Source organism: Augochlora pura, chromosome 4, assembly GCF_028453695.1.
Source record: "Augochlora pura isolate Apur16 chromosome 4, APUR_v2.2.1, whole genome shotgun sequence".
In the NCBI taxonomy this organism is placed as follows: Eukaryota; Metazoa; Arthropoda; class Insecta; order Hymenoptera; family Halictidae; genus Augochlora; species Augochlora pura.
In genome coordinates, this window is record NC_135775.1 from 24,563,411 (window position 1) to 24,578,284 (window position 14,874).

Genomic DNA, 14,874 nt, shown 5'->3' on the forward strand with positions numbered 1-14,874 from the left:
CATCAATTGCTTTTTTTATTAATTATATACATACGTACAAATGTCTGGAGTCGATATTACCTTCTTGATGAAAATAGAAAAATCATTTCATTTGTTTAAATCACAGGTTTTTCGTATTTGTAATATTCAGCGAAAACTTTTATACGGTGATTTGATTATTTCCCCGCATACGGGCGCCATCTGTTTAAATTTCTTGTCCAATTTAAATTGGCGGTAATGTTTTTTGGTTCGCACATTTAATTGTAATTATTCTTACAAGTCGATTACATAATCACCAACAGCTTCGCGATCGCATTCATAAAACAGTAAGCGCCGTTTAAAATAACGCAATAACAATTTATTGGTCATCACTGTTATGCTAATATCGATTATACATTACATGTTAGCGTACCCGCTTGTAATATCATTAAAATTATCACTGATCATTTGCGCGGATATTCGATAATTATCGGATGATCTTCTAAATAGACTCGGACCCCTTAAAAACACCACAACAAGCTGGTAAATATAACTTAATGCATCAATATTACTCGATGTTTCGATCACAATCTCGATTCGATCTCGATCTAAGGGATTAATCGGTGTACTACGGAATGAAGAATGAAAGTGTGGAATAATTTATGTTCTACGATTAATTTATACCACGTACACAGCTACGATCCACTCGAATAAATATATAGTAATTACTTTTCCTTACGTTTTCAATTTCGACGCGATAATTACGATGAGATTCCAGCAAATGTAATCAATAGACTGCGGATTTTTATACAATTTATAATGCAGATAAGTCTTTCAAGCAATTCACAAAATATTTCATGATATTTAACATAATATCGCGTTTCGAATTTACTGTGAGCGTTCAATTCTCTATGATTAAATATGTTTGCACAAACTTCCACAGTCTATTAATGACTTAAACGCAACGGTGAGTATGGACGATGAATGATAATTATTTCAATTGATCCTGCCGATCCTGTTTTACTCATATTCTTCGTCATCAGGTCGCACCTGAGGGTATCTCCTCACAGGCTGAGGCTGATGGTGAGGCTGCGGGCGTCTCTGTTGAAGAGGAATGTTCACTTCTTCAGGACTGCGGAACACCTGGTTCAATGGCAGACGGAATTGTGGGAGTCCTTGGGACTGAGGGCGAGCCGAGGCTGGAATGCTGTTCAGTGCTGGCTGTGAGCTTGCATAGATCTGCCAAAATAATGTTCGTTAATCCTATAATCACTTGTCATAGGTAAAAACAGGAAAATATTTTACCGGCTGCGATGGACGACGAATGGGAGCAGATGGTGTGATCTGGTAGTCACCAGTCTCGCGCTCGTCAGCATGAATATCAGCTGGGAAATACCTCTCGCTGTATCTCAGGGTTACATTCGGTTTTGTCTCAACCTCTTGCTGATTCAATGGTTTGTACAGGTACTCGTTGACGAAGTGATATTGCGAGCTCTTCTTGCAGCTTATGTCACCGCTCGGTGGCATACAGATCAAGTGCACCTGTGAAAAAGAACCTGTCAGCAAACTCCAAAAAATTCTATTTAGTTTTTAAGTCACGTACTAATTGCAGATAGATAGAAGGCATTTGGAATGTGGAATGCCTCGAGACACGCAGAGAGAAAGGGGTTTCCACGGTCCCTCTATTTTCATTTTTCCCGCAGCAAGAAAATGGGCGTGGACTGATTATCCCGGAAACGCGTAACTATAGTCTGGTATCAGGAAACCGATCGCGCGATTTATGATTGGCCTCAGCAGCTCGCTCGGCTCGGTACACGAAACAGGAAACGGCCCGGTGAAAACGTACATCAAAGCGTACACGAGAGGTGAAATTTCCTTATCAATGGTATCCGAGGCTAGGCTAATTGTACGAGTATAACGCGACGTTTATTTTCACGGACGCTTTCACCTGACCGGGGTGGTTCAAGGGAAAAGGATAGCATTCGTGGGATCGTTGAAACGGCTGCCCATAAACTCGCTTTGGCAGTCGGTAAGTGTACATAATTGATCGCCGCTGTCCCATTACTGAATCACAAGTAGCAGGTTCAAAGAAGCATGTTTTCAGAAAAAAACGGTCGGAGACTGAACCGAATGGTTTCTATCGGTGCATTGAGATATTATTTAATGGTCTCACAGCTTAGAGCACTTTCTCCTATGGATAATCATTTAGAGAAAATACTTTCATATACGACGGTATTAATAGAAACCTTGAACTTAAAATAGAAAAGCTGTAGCCACCGGCTGGAATATGCTAAAGGAACTTCTTAACTGTTTGGACATTTTTTAGTGACTGTAACGCTCTAATAAGTAGATTGCGAATTTTGCTCATTTTTATTTCCCACAAAAATCCGCAGTCTAACTATAACTATATAACTATTGTTGATCGCAACAATTTTATTTCAGTTGCGATTCGTACCTGATGGAACGTGAATCCTTCGGGACAGATCCAGGAGTGTTTCGCGTTGTCCTGGCAGTAGTGGAAGACCTCGCAGTTGAGGTCCTCGTCGGCGTAATACCCCGTCTGTTTGTTCACGCAATCGAATTTGCTCTGGGGCAGCAGGAGAGTCAGACGGTCGGGCTCCTCCTTTTCTTCGAGTTCCTCAGCCTCGGCCTTCAACCGTGGAACGACGGAGTTAATAACACCGTGGAAGTCAGTGTCGTCGCCGAGGAGAATAGAAAGGCTTGGCGTGAACCCCTCATTTCCCAATTCGGTTCGCCGAAAGATAACTGGACCGGTGAAATTGGTTCGACCGCAAACGATCGTTACTTAATTCCCCGATGACCGTTCCGGGCGACACGCTAATCGCTCGAAATCACCGCGATAAAAGAAGCCCGAACCGATTCTCGCGAAACCATAATGTCTGGCCATTACGCAAGGCACCGGCATTGTGCGAAACCGCGAACAATGGATGTTTCTTCGATTGCTTATGAAAATTACATAACCGGCCGAGATTCGGTGAAAGGATTTTCCCCTCGTTGCCGTATTTATCACCGGCGCGAAACAATAAACAGCGTGAAAATGATCGCTCGGTTTACCTGAGGATTCTGTCCACCGCGAAGAATGCCTCTTGGCGGTCCGTTCACTCTGATGGCACCCTGGTCCGGTTTGCGGTACAACTGGACAAAAAAGGATCAGAACCATGGTTAATCGGGGAATTTGGTTTCTCCCATGTACGTATGTATGTATGTATATGGAACCATGAACGAAGGTTCAGGCGCCTGTTACGCAGCTGCAACGAATGAACTCGCTTGTCAGACAGTACTTCGAGGCAACCGGTTATTTTTACGTAAGTCCTTATATAACGTTGTAACGTAATATTATATGATCCAACTTCTTTCATCGGGGCTAATAATATTCGAAATTGGAGCAGATCGGAAAGCGAGAATGTTCCAAGCGAAAGGGAAAAGGAATTCACAGCTAAACCGCGGCTGTTTATGTAAATCGACGGTTCTGGGGACCGATCGACGAAATAGGGAGGCAATTACCGACCCGATCGCCGTTTCCGCAGGATCAGGAAGAATTGCGACCGACTGGTAGAACTTTGATTTATGCGGATCATGTCGCCTCTTACGTTTTAGCAAACCGCTGTTTCCTTATTCCTCAAAATCGTTGATAAATGTTATACTGTATTGCAGATTGGCATAATGATATCGAGTTCGCGAGAACAGTACACAGAGAGTCGAAGACTCTGGATAGGGTAAGAAGAATGTTGAAAAATTTGCGGTAGAATGTGTAACATCGAACTTACGGCTTGCTGGCTGCCGGGAGGTCTGTATGCCGGCGTCGGCGTGGGTGTCACGATGTTGTCCTCGTAGCTGTTATCACGGAATCCTTGACCTCCGTAGAGGGGTCCCAGGCTGGAGGATTTGCCAGGATAAGGCACCCTGCCGTCCAGATCGTAGGAGGACTGCGCCGCTGCGGTGGCAGCCAGCGCTGTTAGACACAACCACAACATCCTGCAAAAACGTAGCAAAGCAATCGTATAGTTCCAATGGCTGATCCTGCGTCGCGTAAAATTACGCGGCCGACATGCACTTTCTCGTGATCCACGCGACCAAATGCTATGTGTTCGACGAGTGGAGCGAGAGAAAGCAACCTTGGCCATTGACATCTTCCATAAAGTACAGGCATTACGTGGAAAGCAACGATGCAAGCGGCTTGAAAATCGGGATCATCCGACGATTTAGTGAAATCGTGTAATCCCGAAGGTCGCGGAAATATCGACTAATCCGCCGCATCGATTCGCAAACGTGTTTCTTATTTGGACAGTCACTGAGATATTCCTCTTTCTCGTGGATCGAGTCATCTTTCACTGCTGTACGACCGTGTTTCACCCGACTGTGATTGCACCCGGGCTCCGAAGACGGATTATTAGGCAGACAATAAACGAACGCTGATGCGAGATTAGGTTGTAAATATCTCGTGGAGATTGATGAGCGATGCCGCGCGGACGCTGAAGAATTATGATCTATTGTGTTCGAAAATGGAATTGCCCGAACACAGTGGTTTCAGATGTTGCATCTACACGCGTGCAGCTATCGCCCCGAGTTAACAAGATTTCTACGTTATTAATCGACGATTTCTAACAATTGAAAAAAAGGATAGCTCGCAATCGTCTCGAGGATCTACTAATTGATTCAACGATTTCAAAAGTTACGTTCGACCTATTCGGGAATAAATCGTCGGATCCGTTTCTCGTTCCAATCTCTCTGTATTAATTGATCAAGCTCCGGGCGCAATCATGCGGATAATAGCAATCTAAAGACCACGAAGGCGATGCTAGATCGTTCAAAAATCAATCGCTTTCGAGTTAATTGCACGTAATCCCGCGAACAATTCCGATCCGACGATCTGAAATTATCCTCCGTTAGCAAGATTGATGATTCCGATTTAGGTGGTCGAGCGGTTCGATGCGGCGGTTTCACTGTTTGCAAAAAAGTCCGCTCGTAAAGAAGGCGACTGGAACGAGAGGCCTCGGGTCACGTCTCGGAAAAATGACGCATCACGGCGATTAGCGAAACGCAGCTGCAGGTGTCCGAGAGAAGCGTGCAAGTGTGCCGAGAGTGGGGCTCGCTCGCGCTTAATGCCGACGACCCAGAATATTCGCGGGAAAGAGGGCCACGGAGAAATGCGGTGAAATGGCGTAATCGTATTCCAAATCGAGCGAAGGCTTCTCCTTTTCTCTCTCTCTATCTCTCTGCGTCTGGTTGCTGCACTTTCCTGCGCCCCGGGTGATTCGCTCGATTCGGTCAAACGTTTCCATCGAATCGGCCGGACTCGTCGCATTGGAAAACTGTTAATCCGTGAAGCGGTCGTATCGAGTGAAATTGCATTTTTATTGCGGAACGAGATGTAGAGTATCTTTTTCGCGTTGCGCAACTTGTTCCGACGTGAAAGAGAGAAAATAGCCGCTTCGAAAGTTGAACCCCATGGAACTGGCCGGCTTCGTACTGATTAAACCGCGCTTTTGATCGCGCGATAAACAAGTCCGCTGATTTTTCTTCGACCGAGCAGAGATTAATATCGAGATTTCTGAACTCTCCGGATTCTTGCTAGAAAGCGTGAATTCTACAAATATAACGCGGCTATGGAGTTCACCAAGGTTCACATAGTACCATGCAACGAGTCAGATACTTTCTGAATAGTTGGCTCGTCCATTTGATTCATATCTGGTATTTATTGTCTTCGACTTTCTGAGACACGATCAAACATCTAAGCTACTGATTTCTCGCGTTTCAGACACAATAGAGAGACGACGTTTATACACTCTAAGAGGCGAAGAGCAGTCGTTGAATAGAGCTCCCGCAGCATCCAAACGTTTGGCTACCAGCGGGACCTCATTGTTCGCCACGAAAGGAAGACGCGTGCCGGCGTGCTACCATCGGCGATCACCGTGGAAAGCACCATGACTTTCTAAGTACGTAAAACACGAACGGCGGTTTCACGATTCGCTGAAGACATCTCATTCGTAACGGTGCGATGATGTATCGCGGGGAGATACGGCGCTTTCGATAAATTTGAAAGGCCTTCGAGAGTGGACCCCCCGACACCGTTAGATCTCCCGTGCGTTTATAAAAAGAAACCTCCGACAAGCGTGACAAATGCGCGGGATGATGAAAAATTGAGTAACCATTCGGCGCGGAACAATGTAAAAGCGAGACAACTATCCCGATGTACGACGTTCCCGCGATCGAAACTCATTTCTTGCGATCCTCGGTGATTTTTTGGCCGCGAGGCGAAAGCGAACCGGCGGCGGTTTCTTTTAAAGATGACGAACAACCGGTGTGGCAGCGGGTACCTAAAGGTTTCCTGACCAGGCGACAAAGGTCGGAGGTAGTCCGCTTGTTACCGGGTGTCAGAAGACACTTTACGCAACAATCTTGATGCAGATCATGCGGATCCTGCTCATGCTCCCAGTCACCTATTCAACTTGGTCTTTTAAGAATCTTTGCGAGGCGTTAATGCGTAATTGCCCGACGTGGGCTTTTCAAAATGTCTATGCTCTCGCGTATATTACCGTTTGTAAGATTACCGCTTGAGTCTTTCAAGCGGTGTCTGCAACAAAGCTTTACGAAATCATCGACGAAGAAAATAACGTTCGATCCTAGCTTCTTCAAAATTATTAACTAGACACAGCAAGAACGTCCAGAGCAGTGGAAGCGATTTTATCTCGGCCCTCATCGACTAACGACTTGCTATTACCACCTTATTAGTTGCAGGCACGTGACATTATGGAGGAAGACTAATAAGACTAATAATTTTTCTAGGAAATCGAAAGTAGTGACGTAAAACGACGGGCGTCGTTTAAAATGCTCCGTGTGACGTCTTACCTGTCCGCTTATGGGACGAAATGGTTAATTATTGGCACCGGCGGGACACAGGAAAATGCGGTTACCACTTTTAATGAGCAGTCCGGGTTTACTAGTTAGGCGTAAACCGGGCGACCGGCCGATCGTTAAGAGGTGGACGCAGACTCGATCGGTAGCTCGGGTGAAAGTGAGAGGGCCTGCGTATAAAAATGGCATCGACATCAGGAGGAAAAAGGAAAACGGGGGAACGTATCTGTATCGGGTGTTGCGAATTGAATAGTCGTGTAAGCGCATGCAGATCGCGGAACAATATCGACCAAGGTCCGCTCGTAGAAAGGACCGACCCTGGAGGGCTCAGAATTCTTCGGGGCTTCGATCGAGACCCTCTTCTCCAGCCAGTGATCCGGAAGATCGAACGATGATCCAAGGACTGAACATGTCTTTGTCTATGGCTATTTGTACTGTCCCCCGGAAACTAAAAAAGTAGTTGGCAAAAATTGATTCGATTACTTAGCTTTACTAGACAGCTATCCATCTAGATCAATTGAACAAAGTCTTCATAAATCTAATTATAGTTTCAGAATCTGGATAACTCTTGAATTACGCCAATCTTAATCGACAGCTCGGAAAGTAAAACTGCATATGGGAAGAGTGAAAACTAATTGACTTTTACTGTACGATCTCGGTAGAAGGATCGTCAGCGAGATGAAGACGCAGCTTTCTAACAGAAAGCGCGGCCGAAGTGGCGTAAGGAAAAGGGAGCAGATCGCCGGGGGATGATGTTGCGCAATCCAAGCAAGTGTCACAAGGAAGTTAACGACAGTCCGTCTGCTGAACGTGTGGTTCTGGCGATAAAATTGCGAACAACGTCGCTGGAAGCTGATCCGGAGGGTTTCTTGCGGCGGTTGCCCGCAAAGAAAGCAATTGCATAATGAAAAAAGAGATAGTTGCCCGGTAACTACAAACGAGGGGAACGCGGCTGTATAATATAATCAGTGGAGGGCACACGTAACTGGTCGGCCGGTTCTCCGGGCTCTTAAGGAAATCTGGAGCAGGCTTTACGGTTGGGGCAACATTTTCGATTCGACGTATCACAGTCTGCGGTATTCGGCGTACTAGTGGACTTTTACTCTCGCGTGTTACGCTCTGATGAATGAAACGGCCCAGAATTTTAAGCATTCTGGGTATCTGGAAGGCCTCGCCCCCTAAACCCAAAATCTCCTCAGTAAAATAGAAAATAAAGAAATGATTTTTTCTAAGGTTCTGCTGTTACGTTTTTAAAGGGGTGGTCAGCTAATAGAATAAAGTGTTGTACTAGTCGTGTCCTGATTCAAATGGATGATTAAAAACCCAGAGATTTTTCTAATTATTAACTCTCCGGCACGCATTGCTATTTAGCTCATTAAAATGATTGACTACGTGTCTCGAACCAATTCAATTAACTCGAAGGTTCTTCTAACTATCGAAATGACAGATACAGTTACTGGGATTTTTATACCAATCAACCCACCGACACGATTACTTCTAAATCATCCGATTCGACCACCGAAATGCCAATGCTAGAACAATTTTAATTGGAGGACCTCCAAAGCAATTATCACTGGCGACAATTAAAAAATGCCTGAATTCCTCGGCGCAGTTCCTGGTCGCCCCCGCACAACCGGTTCTAAGGCACCAAGCATGACGGCGTTGGTCTCGCGAATTTTTTCCTGCCGATCTATCCGCAATAGTCGAACTGGAATCGCACTAAAAATAACGTTCCGTCTGACCTTCCGCACGGTTAACGAGGAAGAGGCTGAAAGTACACTAATTTTCCACAGGATACGAATGATCGAGAAGGGACAAGATGCGTCACTTGCACTGTATCGTCACTGGTTCCACGTTCCCTCGCCAGCCACCCCTCTGGCTTCTCGATTTCTCGAAAAAAAATCGACGACTCTCCTAGCCCTCCCACTTACCTGTCAACGACCAAGGTAGAGGAGCAACAGCACGACGAAACGATTGACAACGCGCGAGCTTTATCTTGGGCCGGCCGGTTCTTCATTCTCTTATATAGCGTGTCCCACTGAAAGTTACCTCCACCAGGTGATACCTGGATTCGCTGTTTACAAGGGTGGTGGGAGTACAGTCCCGGGAACGCGTAACAAGGATCCCCGCGATGGTTCCGCCGAAAACCCGGGCTCGTCGAACAATGAGGAGCTTTCGTCACGAGCTGGGAATCTATGACACACGAAAAAGTATAGTAATTATGGCCCGTCGATCTTCCGACACTCCTCGATCGGATAATTTCGCGCGCGGCGAGATGAAACGTGTCCGACAGGACACGCACGTTGCACACCGCGAGATGAAGCGAGATACACGGGCCTGTACATTCGCGACCATAAATCGTCATTTGTCTCGTAATCGGTGGACAAGATCGGTAATCGATCTCCAGAATTTTTAGACATTTTTAGCTGCTCGAACGGGGCACTCGTGACTCGAACGCCGTCGAACATCTATTTAGCAACGCTTTAGCTGCTCGAGGATTATTAATCTTCATTAGCGCAAACGATTTTTCAGTAGCTCGATGGATCTCATGGGCGCAACGATTACAAAGGAAACGATTGCAGCCGCCTCCGGTAATTTATCGGTTTATGAATGCGGTTGCCTGTCGCAGCCGAGAAATTGATTGAGGAAGTTCAGTTATTGATCGCGAGGAAAATGTTTGTGAGAACAGTTTTTTTTCAGCGAGTTCTCGTATAGAAAAGACGGAAAACGGAGTGAAACTGATTCTTCTATCGTCTGGAAAAATCTGATCGGAAGCAGTTCCAACAGAAATTCCGCTGCAGGAGAAATTCGTGTGCATGCAAAGCGGCGAAGCTGTACGCCACTCTGGAAATCAATCGACTTTGCGCACGAGCGTGATACCGACTTCGGAGGAAAGTGAAATGGCAAATTATCACAGCAGCATCTGGATAGTGTATGCATACCAGTACCGATTTTTCTTCTACGGCCACGTACCCGTCTGGAATAAATTAACGTATTTAAATTTACTGCTACGAGAGGCCGATACTCCAGCCTACATAAAACTCGAACAAAGGAAATTAATCGAATCGTAAAAGACTTTCGAGTTTCGGCAAACATACGATGCAGTTTCTCTGCTTCGTTTTCTGCGAAACCTAATAACGTACCTGGCAAAAAAGGAAAGCTTCTGCTCAATTGTCTGTGCGAATAACCGTTAACAGACTGCGGATGTTTGTGCAAACGTTCATTTTTCCTAGACATAATGCGTCTCCCATTGTAAGAGTTTCTGCAAATAGAGAAAAAATCTGAGCTGCTTCTCATTTGTTTAAAAAATTCTTTCAGGGTTCTCTAACAACTATGTTGCGTTTTGTTTGTTCAGTGATGCGTTTAAATCAGAGCACGGAAGATCCTAATCGTTTTGCGAATTACTGGAAACGAACACGCGTTGTGAGCAATGTTCTGACGAAGCCCCGCCAGAAAAATAAATATCGAATTCACAGCACGCCCAATGCGATTCTTACATCATCGACAGCAACGGCCTTTCGATACTTTTTACGTGGATACACGCGGGACCTTACACCTGATCGTTTCCGGAAAGTATCCCCCCCCCCGTGCGAATAGGATCGAAACAAGATCGAGACCGACTGACTTTCTACCACACGAAAATTTCCTTTCGGCAGTAGGTCGCCGTATCTCGACGCACAATATTTTTTACACACACCTGTTTTACGCCTCTATTTGCATTAATCGTACGTGACTTTAATCTCGATTGTGCATCCAACCACTTTTATTTCGGATTTCGATCGCGAACCCGGACGCCTGTTGTCCAATTTCTTCGACACTTTGTCCGACACGTCGTACATGGAATTTTTATTTCTGCGAGACCTTTGTTAATCCTCTTCTTCGTAAGTTTCTAAAATTTTGATTTCTTCGCGAACTTCTTCAATTTTTACTTCTGATAGTAAACGGTGGAATTTTTAATTTTAGTATACGATCAAAGTACACCATGATTACATCAATGTAAATCAACGAACAGCTGAAACATAAAATTTATGATGCCTGCGAATAAAATGATCTTTGGAAAGTGTTAACACTTCAATTACACTTACCGCACGTCTTAATGTTCTCATCCATTTTTAACACATTCGAAAATGACTGATCGCTTGCGCGATTAAGTACGATCGTAGAAGATAGAAGACGCGCGACTACACTTATTAATAACGTCATAAGCTGTGGTTACTGCTTTTACTTAATTGAACGATAAGATATATTCTTGACACTTCTTTCATATTTTTCTACGGTCGTTGGTGTTCATTGATTGTACCGTGTCCAATTTAAGCGATTTTTTTATCATTAATTGGTCATTCCCCAGAGAAAGCATAGTTTCTTGCGGAACGAAGTCGTGTTGGATGTACAATATAATGAAAGCTAGATTGCTTTTGTCATTGGTAAAAAGTCAAATGTTGATAGTGATTTACTGTTCATTTTCCATATGCATCGAGCCTGACCTTGTTTCCGCGCGTCTTCATGCTTCCCCGTATGCACGTAAATGTTTTAATTGCTTTTCACTCGGATCGTGTTTTGCTCTGCCACTGAAATCTCGAAAGTAGGTTCGTATAATTTAATTACGTACCTTTCACAGAACAAATTGCTTAATTATATACAGAGAACGAAATACTAGGCTTCTGTTTCTCTTGACTTCGAAATTAAACAATTACGATCATCCTAATCACTCAATCTATTGAGCCTTCCATGATCGATTTTATAACTAGATAATGCTAGAGCTGTTGCCACGTTTTCACGATCCGGGAATGATTCATCGTTATCGATAAGCCAGAGAGATAAGTTACGGAATGATAGACTACAAGACGACCGGAAAATTCTCTACCCTGCAAAGAACTTTCGATCTCTTTTCTTGGATCTCTTGACTCGACGAATTCAACGCGCTGCTTAGCGTGTAATTTATTGAAATCGCATGGAAACAGATCGCTCGGGACTTTCTTTCTCGCGGGCTCGCCTATCGAAGGTCATTGTTTTCACCTGACGGAAACCGAGATCCTTTATCGATTGACGTGATCGACAAGATCGGATGTCTCGCACGCTTTCTTCCAGCTCCCTTTCTTTTTCGAGTCGTGCGTCGAACACGTCTTTCGTTATCGACGAATCTCCTGCTCCCGGTACGCGCGAGACAGAAAGTTTAGAAACAATTCCACGACGGAACACCCGTCAGTCGCCATTTTGCCACTTTCTACGAATTCGTAGCAGAAACAAACTAAATCAACGGAGTTTCACAGATTATTCTGGTAAATAGACCGCGGTCATGCAAATTCGAGCTATTCAGTTCTGATCGACGAACACCAGAACCGCACGGAAGCTTGATATTGTTGATAACAAATACGTTGATGCTGTTGCTGCATCTAAATTTGCTGAAGCCTTTTGTTTCAATGTATAGAACCGCATGGTCTAGTTGGAGGAGCTGGCTGATACATTCTAATGATTGCTATAAACATTTTATGCAACTGGGAAATCCTAAAACACATAGAAAATAATTTGGATGAGGAATCTTGTTACAGACAATTGAACAAAGCTGTAAGACAAGAGTAAGGAACGTATCTTTGAATAAAATTACTGTTTCTAAACCTTCAGTCGATCTTCATACTATCGAAGATCACTTTTTCACAGATCATGTCTCCTCGTGTTTCCGTCAATCTTATCACGTTACATAAGGTCTCGTTCAGATTGCGCGCTATCTGCTACTTTTTTCCCCGTAAAAATCGTACTTTCTTGTCGGGACCTCGATGTCATTGACATTGCAGTACACCGAGGCATAAAATCGTTGCAGGATTCCGTTCCCCGATAGAATTTGTCGTTCGAAAGGCCCGGCGCGGATCGGATATCCTTGAGAGTTCTATCTGGCATCGGGCAAATCGCGTCGCTAAACATTTTTGAAACTGTTCCTCGTAGATAGAACGGGTTCCACCCACGCGTACACGTTCGGCACTTTGTTCGAAGGGTTTGAACCTTCGCGAACAATGGCACCGAATGATTCGCTTTGCCAGACTCGGGCTACGCCCGCTTTGGCGCATACATGTTCCACGGAAAACCGCGATCGTTCGAGAGAATTAAACTCTTTCAGACCGCAAACCGGTTTCTGGTAATTGCGAATGAATTTAGACCAAGTTGAAGCAGAATATGGTTTCCCTTGTAAAACGCCGGCAGTTTTACAGATCGGCGTTGGCGCTGGCGTAATCGACGATTTCCTGAAGTTCTTCGAACCGCCCTTTGCAAGGAATGCCACTGAAATTCCATTTCTCGAAGGGGAAAGTTTCGGTTCAAGAAACTTCTGGCTCAGAGGACCATTTTCCTTGAGTTTTATCTGTCGAAAAATACATATCCTAATTTTTAGACTTAAACTTGCAGATAAAAAATGCATCGTCTAAAACGATCTAATAAGAATACAAAGGTTTCAACAATCGTTGTCTTCAGATCAATGAGAAATAATGGTTTTATAGTTGTACTCACCAGTCTCTATAAATTTCACGTGGACTGGGAAGAGCATTGTTCTCACAGGTGGAAAAAAAAGAGTCAGTGCAATCGTTCCACAGCATTGATTCCGATCAAATATATTTGGGTGCCCTGGACGCGTAAGAAATACTTTCACCGACGGTCGGACCCACGGGAGAAAGTGTGTTTGTCCACGGTTACGCCCCTGTAATATGCAAATGAGCGGTTAAAAAAAAGGAAATAAGGAGGCAGACAGCGAAAAGTGCGATCAAACGGAAGATCAATCGACGTACGATTATTATATTCGATTACCTCATCGTGTGTTGCGTCGCGAGGTTTCTTTGATGCACCTTACATATCGGTAATCGTTACCAATCCAGGTGAACGACCTTCACATGCGTATAAATCCGATGCATCCACTTCTTCATTGATAAAATTAAATTAATTTAGAATTTCTACTCTCCTGCACTGTTCGAGAAATTATTGCATTAATAGTTTGTGAATTGAAAAGAATTTTTGGTTGCGACATAATTGAATTTTAAGAATTTAGTCCAATTAGTCGAAATAGTCAACTGCAATCTTTACAGTAAGGAGATTACTTTGCAAACCGTAAAGAATACGCCGTGAACTTATTTGTACAATGGAATAAATTATAATTTTGACAGTAAATTAATGAATATCAATATCATACGAATAAATATTAAAAGAAGCGGAACTGAGTCAACTATCCCTTTCTGTTATAAATTCATAATATCCGCAGTCTATCGGTAACACGTCAAGTTTGAACGTCGTGATGCTGCTCTCCAGAACGTGTTTGACGTATCTGTATCTTCTGTTCTCATACAAATTGGTCCGGTTTTGCAACAGAATGAAGAAAGTCCCCTTTCTCCACGAAAGTTCCTTCTTTTTTTCATCGCAAAAAATTATGCAACATCGGTTTCGCGTGAATAAAGACATTCTCCTCTCGTGTCCCGCGGATCTAATCCGACACGCTGCGAGGACTGTAATAATCTTTGCGAACGCTTCAAGGACAATCGCAGCTATTACTTTCTCGGCTAACGGCAGCTAACGGGCAAGAATGCAAACCAGATGAAATTAATCTTTACTACGTTTTCAATGGAAAAGTTTCGTTAACTCACAACGCGGTATGTTTTATTGCAACAGGAGATAGCGGAAATCGAAAGTTTCCTCGCCCATGTCGCTTATCTTTCGCGTTTCTATCGTTTTGATCGCTTTTAAAAGCGATCAGCGCGGCACGCAGCAAAAGAAGAAGGAAAATTGTATTGATTACGGATTTAAAACTTAAATTGCAATTAATATTAATTTCCCGATGGAGTTTTCACTGCGTGCCACGATTTCACTTGCGAATGCTTGAGCGTGTTTACAAAAGGCGATAGATTGTTGCATAATGCATGCATACCTGGACACCCGATAACATATTTCTGAAACAAGTAGTTCAGGGAACCAGTATGCAATAAACTGATGTAAGTGTAAATGTTAACTGTTTCTGCACTTCCTGTTTTTAAACAAGTGTACTTTTGAACTTCCTAAATGGAATTA

The 14,874-nt window shown here is 43.9% G+C and overlaps 1 protein-coding gene and 1 long non-coding RNA gene across 6 annotated transcripts; one reads left to right on the forward strand and one right to left on the reverse strand.

Moving 5' to 3' along the window:
* Positions 1–139: 139 nt before the first annotated feature.
* Positions 140–13,504, reverse strand: LOC144469407 (uncharacterized). Of its 4 annotated transcripts, XM_078179634.1 has the most exons (11): positions 13,333–13,504; positions 11,851–13,186; positions 10,920–11,402; positions 10,532–10,846; positions 9,978–10,096; positions 8,766–9,027; positions 3,747–3,954; positions 3,034–3,114; positions 2,414–2,608; positions 1,264–1,500; positions 140–1,197 (listed from the first exon to the last, which is right to left on the reverse strand). In XM_078179634.1, the coding sequence occupies exons 5-11, from the start codon at positions 10,069–10,071 to the stop codon at positions 979–981; spliced, it is 1,296 nt and encodes a 431-aa protein (XP_078035760.1). In that variant the 5' UTR covers positions 10,072–10,096; positions 10,532–10,846; positions 10,920–11,402; positions 11,851–13,186; positions 13,333–13,504; the 3' UTR covers positions 140–978. The 4 variants fall into 4 exon arrangements, with proteins under 4 accessions (XP_078035760.1, XP_078035761.1, XP_078035759.1 ...); XM_078179635.1 differs by lacking the exons at positions 10,532–10,846; positions 10,920–11,402; positions 11,851–13,186; positions 13,333–13,504 and adding an exon at positions 9,777–9,811 and having other exon boundaries at positions 9,978–10,062; XM_078179633.1 differs by lacking the exons at positions 10,532–10,846; positions 10,920–11,402; positions 11,851–13,186; positions 13,333–13,504 and having other exon boundaries at positions 8,766–9,811; positions 9,978–10,083.
* On the forward strand, positions 1,284–8,696 carry LOC144469411 (uncharacterized). 2 transcript variants are annotated; one of them, XR_013493970.1, is made up of 8 exons: positions 1,284–1,422; positions 1,571–1,987; positions 2,401–3,284; positions 3,369–3,531; positions 3,634–5,670; positions 5,738–5,915; positions 6,766–7,290; positions 7,383–8,696. It is a non-coding gene; the product is annotated as an uncharacterized LOC144469411 (long non-coding RNA). The 2 variants fall into 2 exon arrangements; XR_013493971.1 differs by having other exon boundaries at positions 1,290–1,422; positions 1,575–1,987.
* Positions 13,505–14,874: the final 1,370 nt, after the last annotated feature.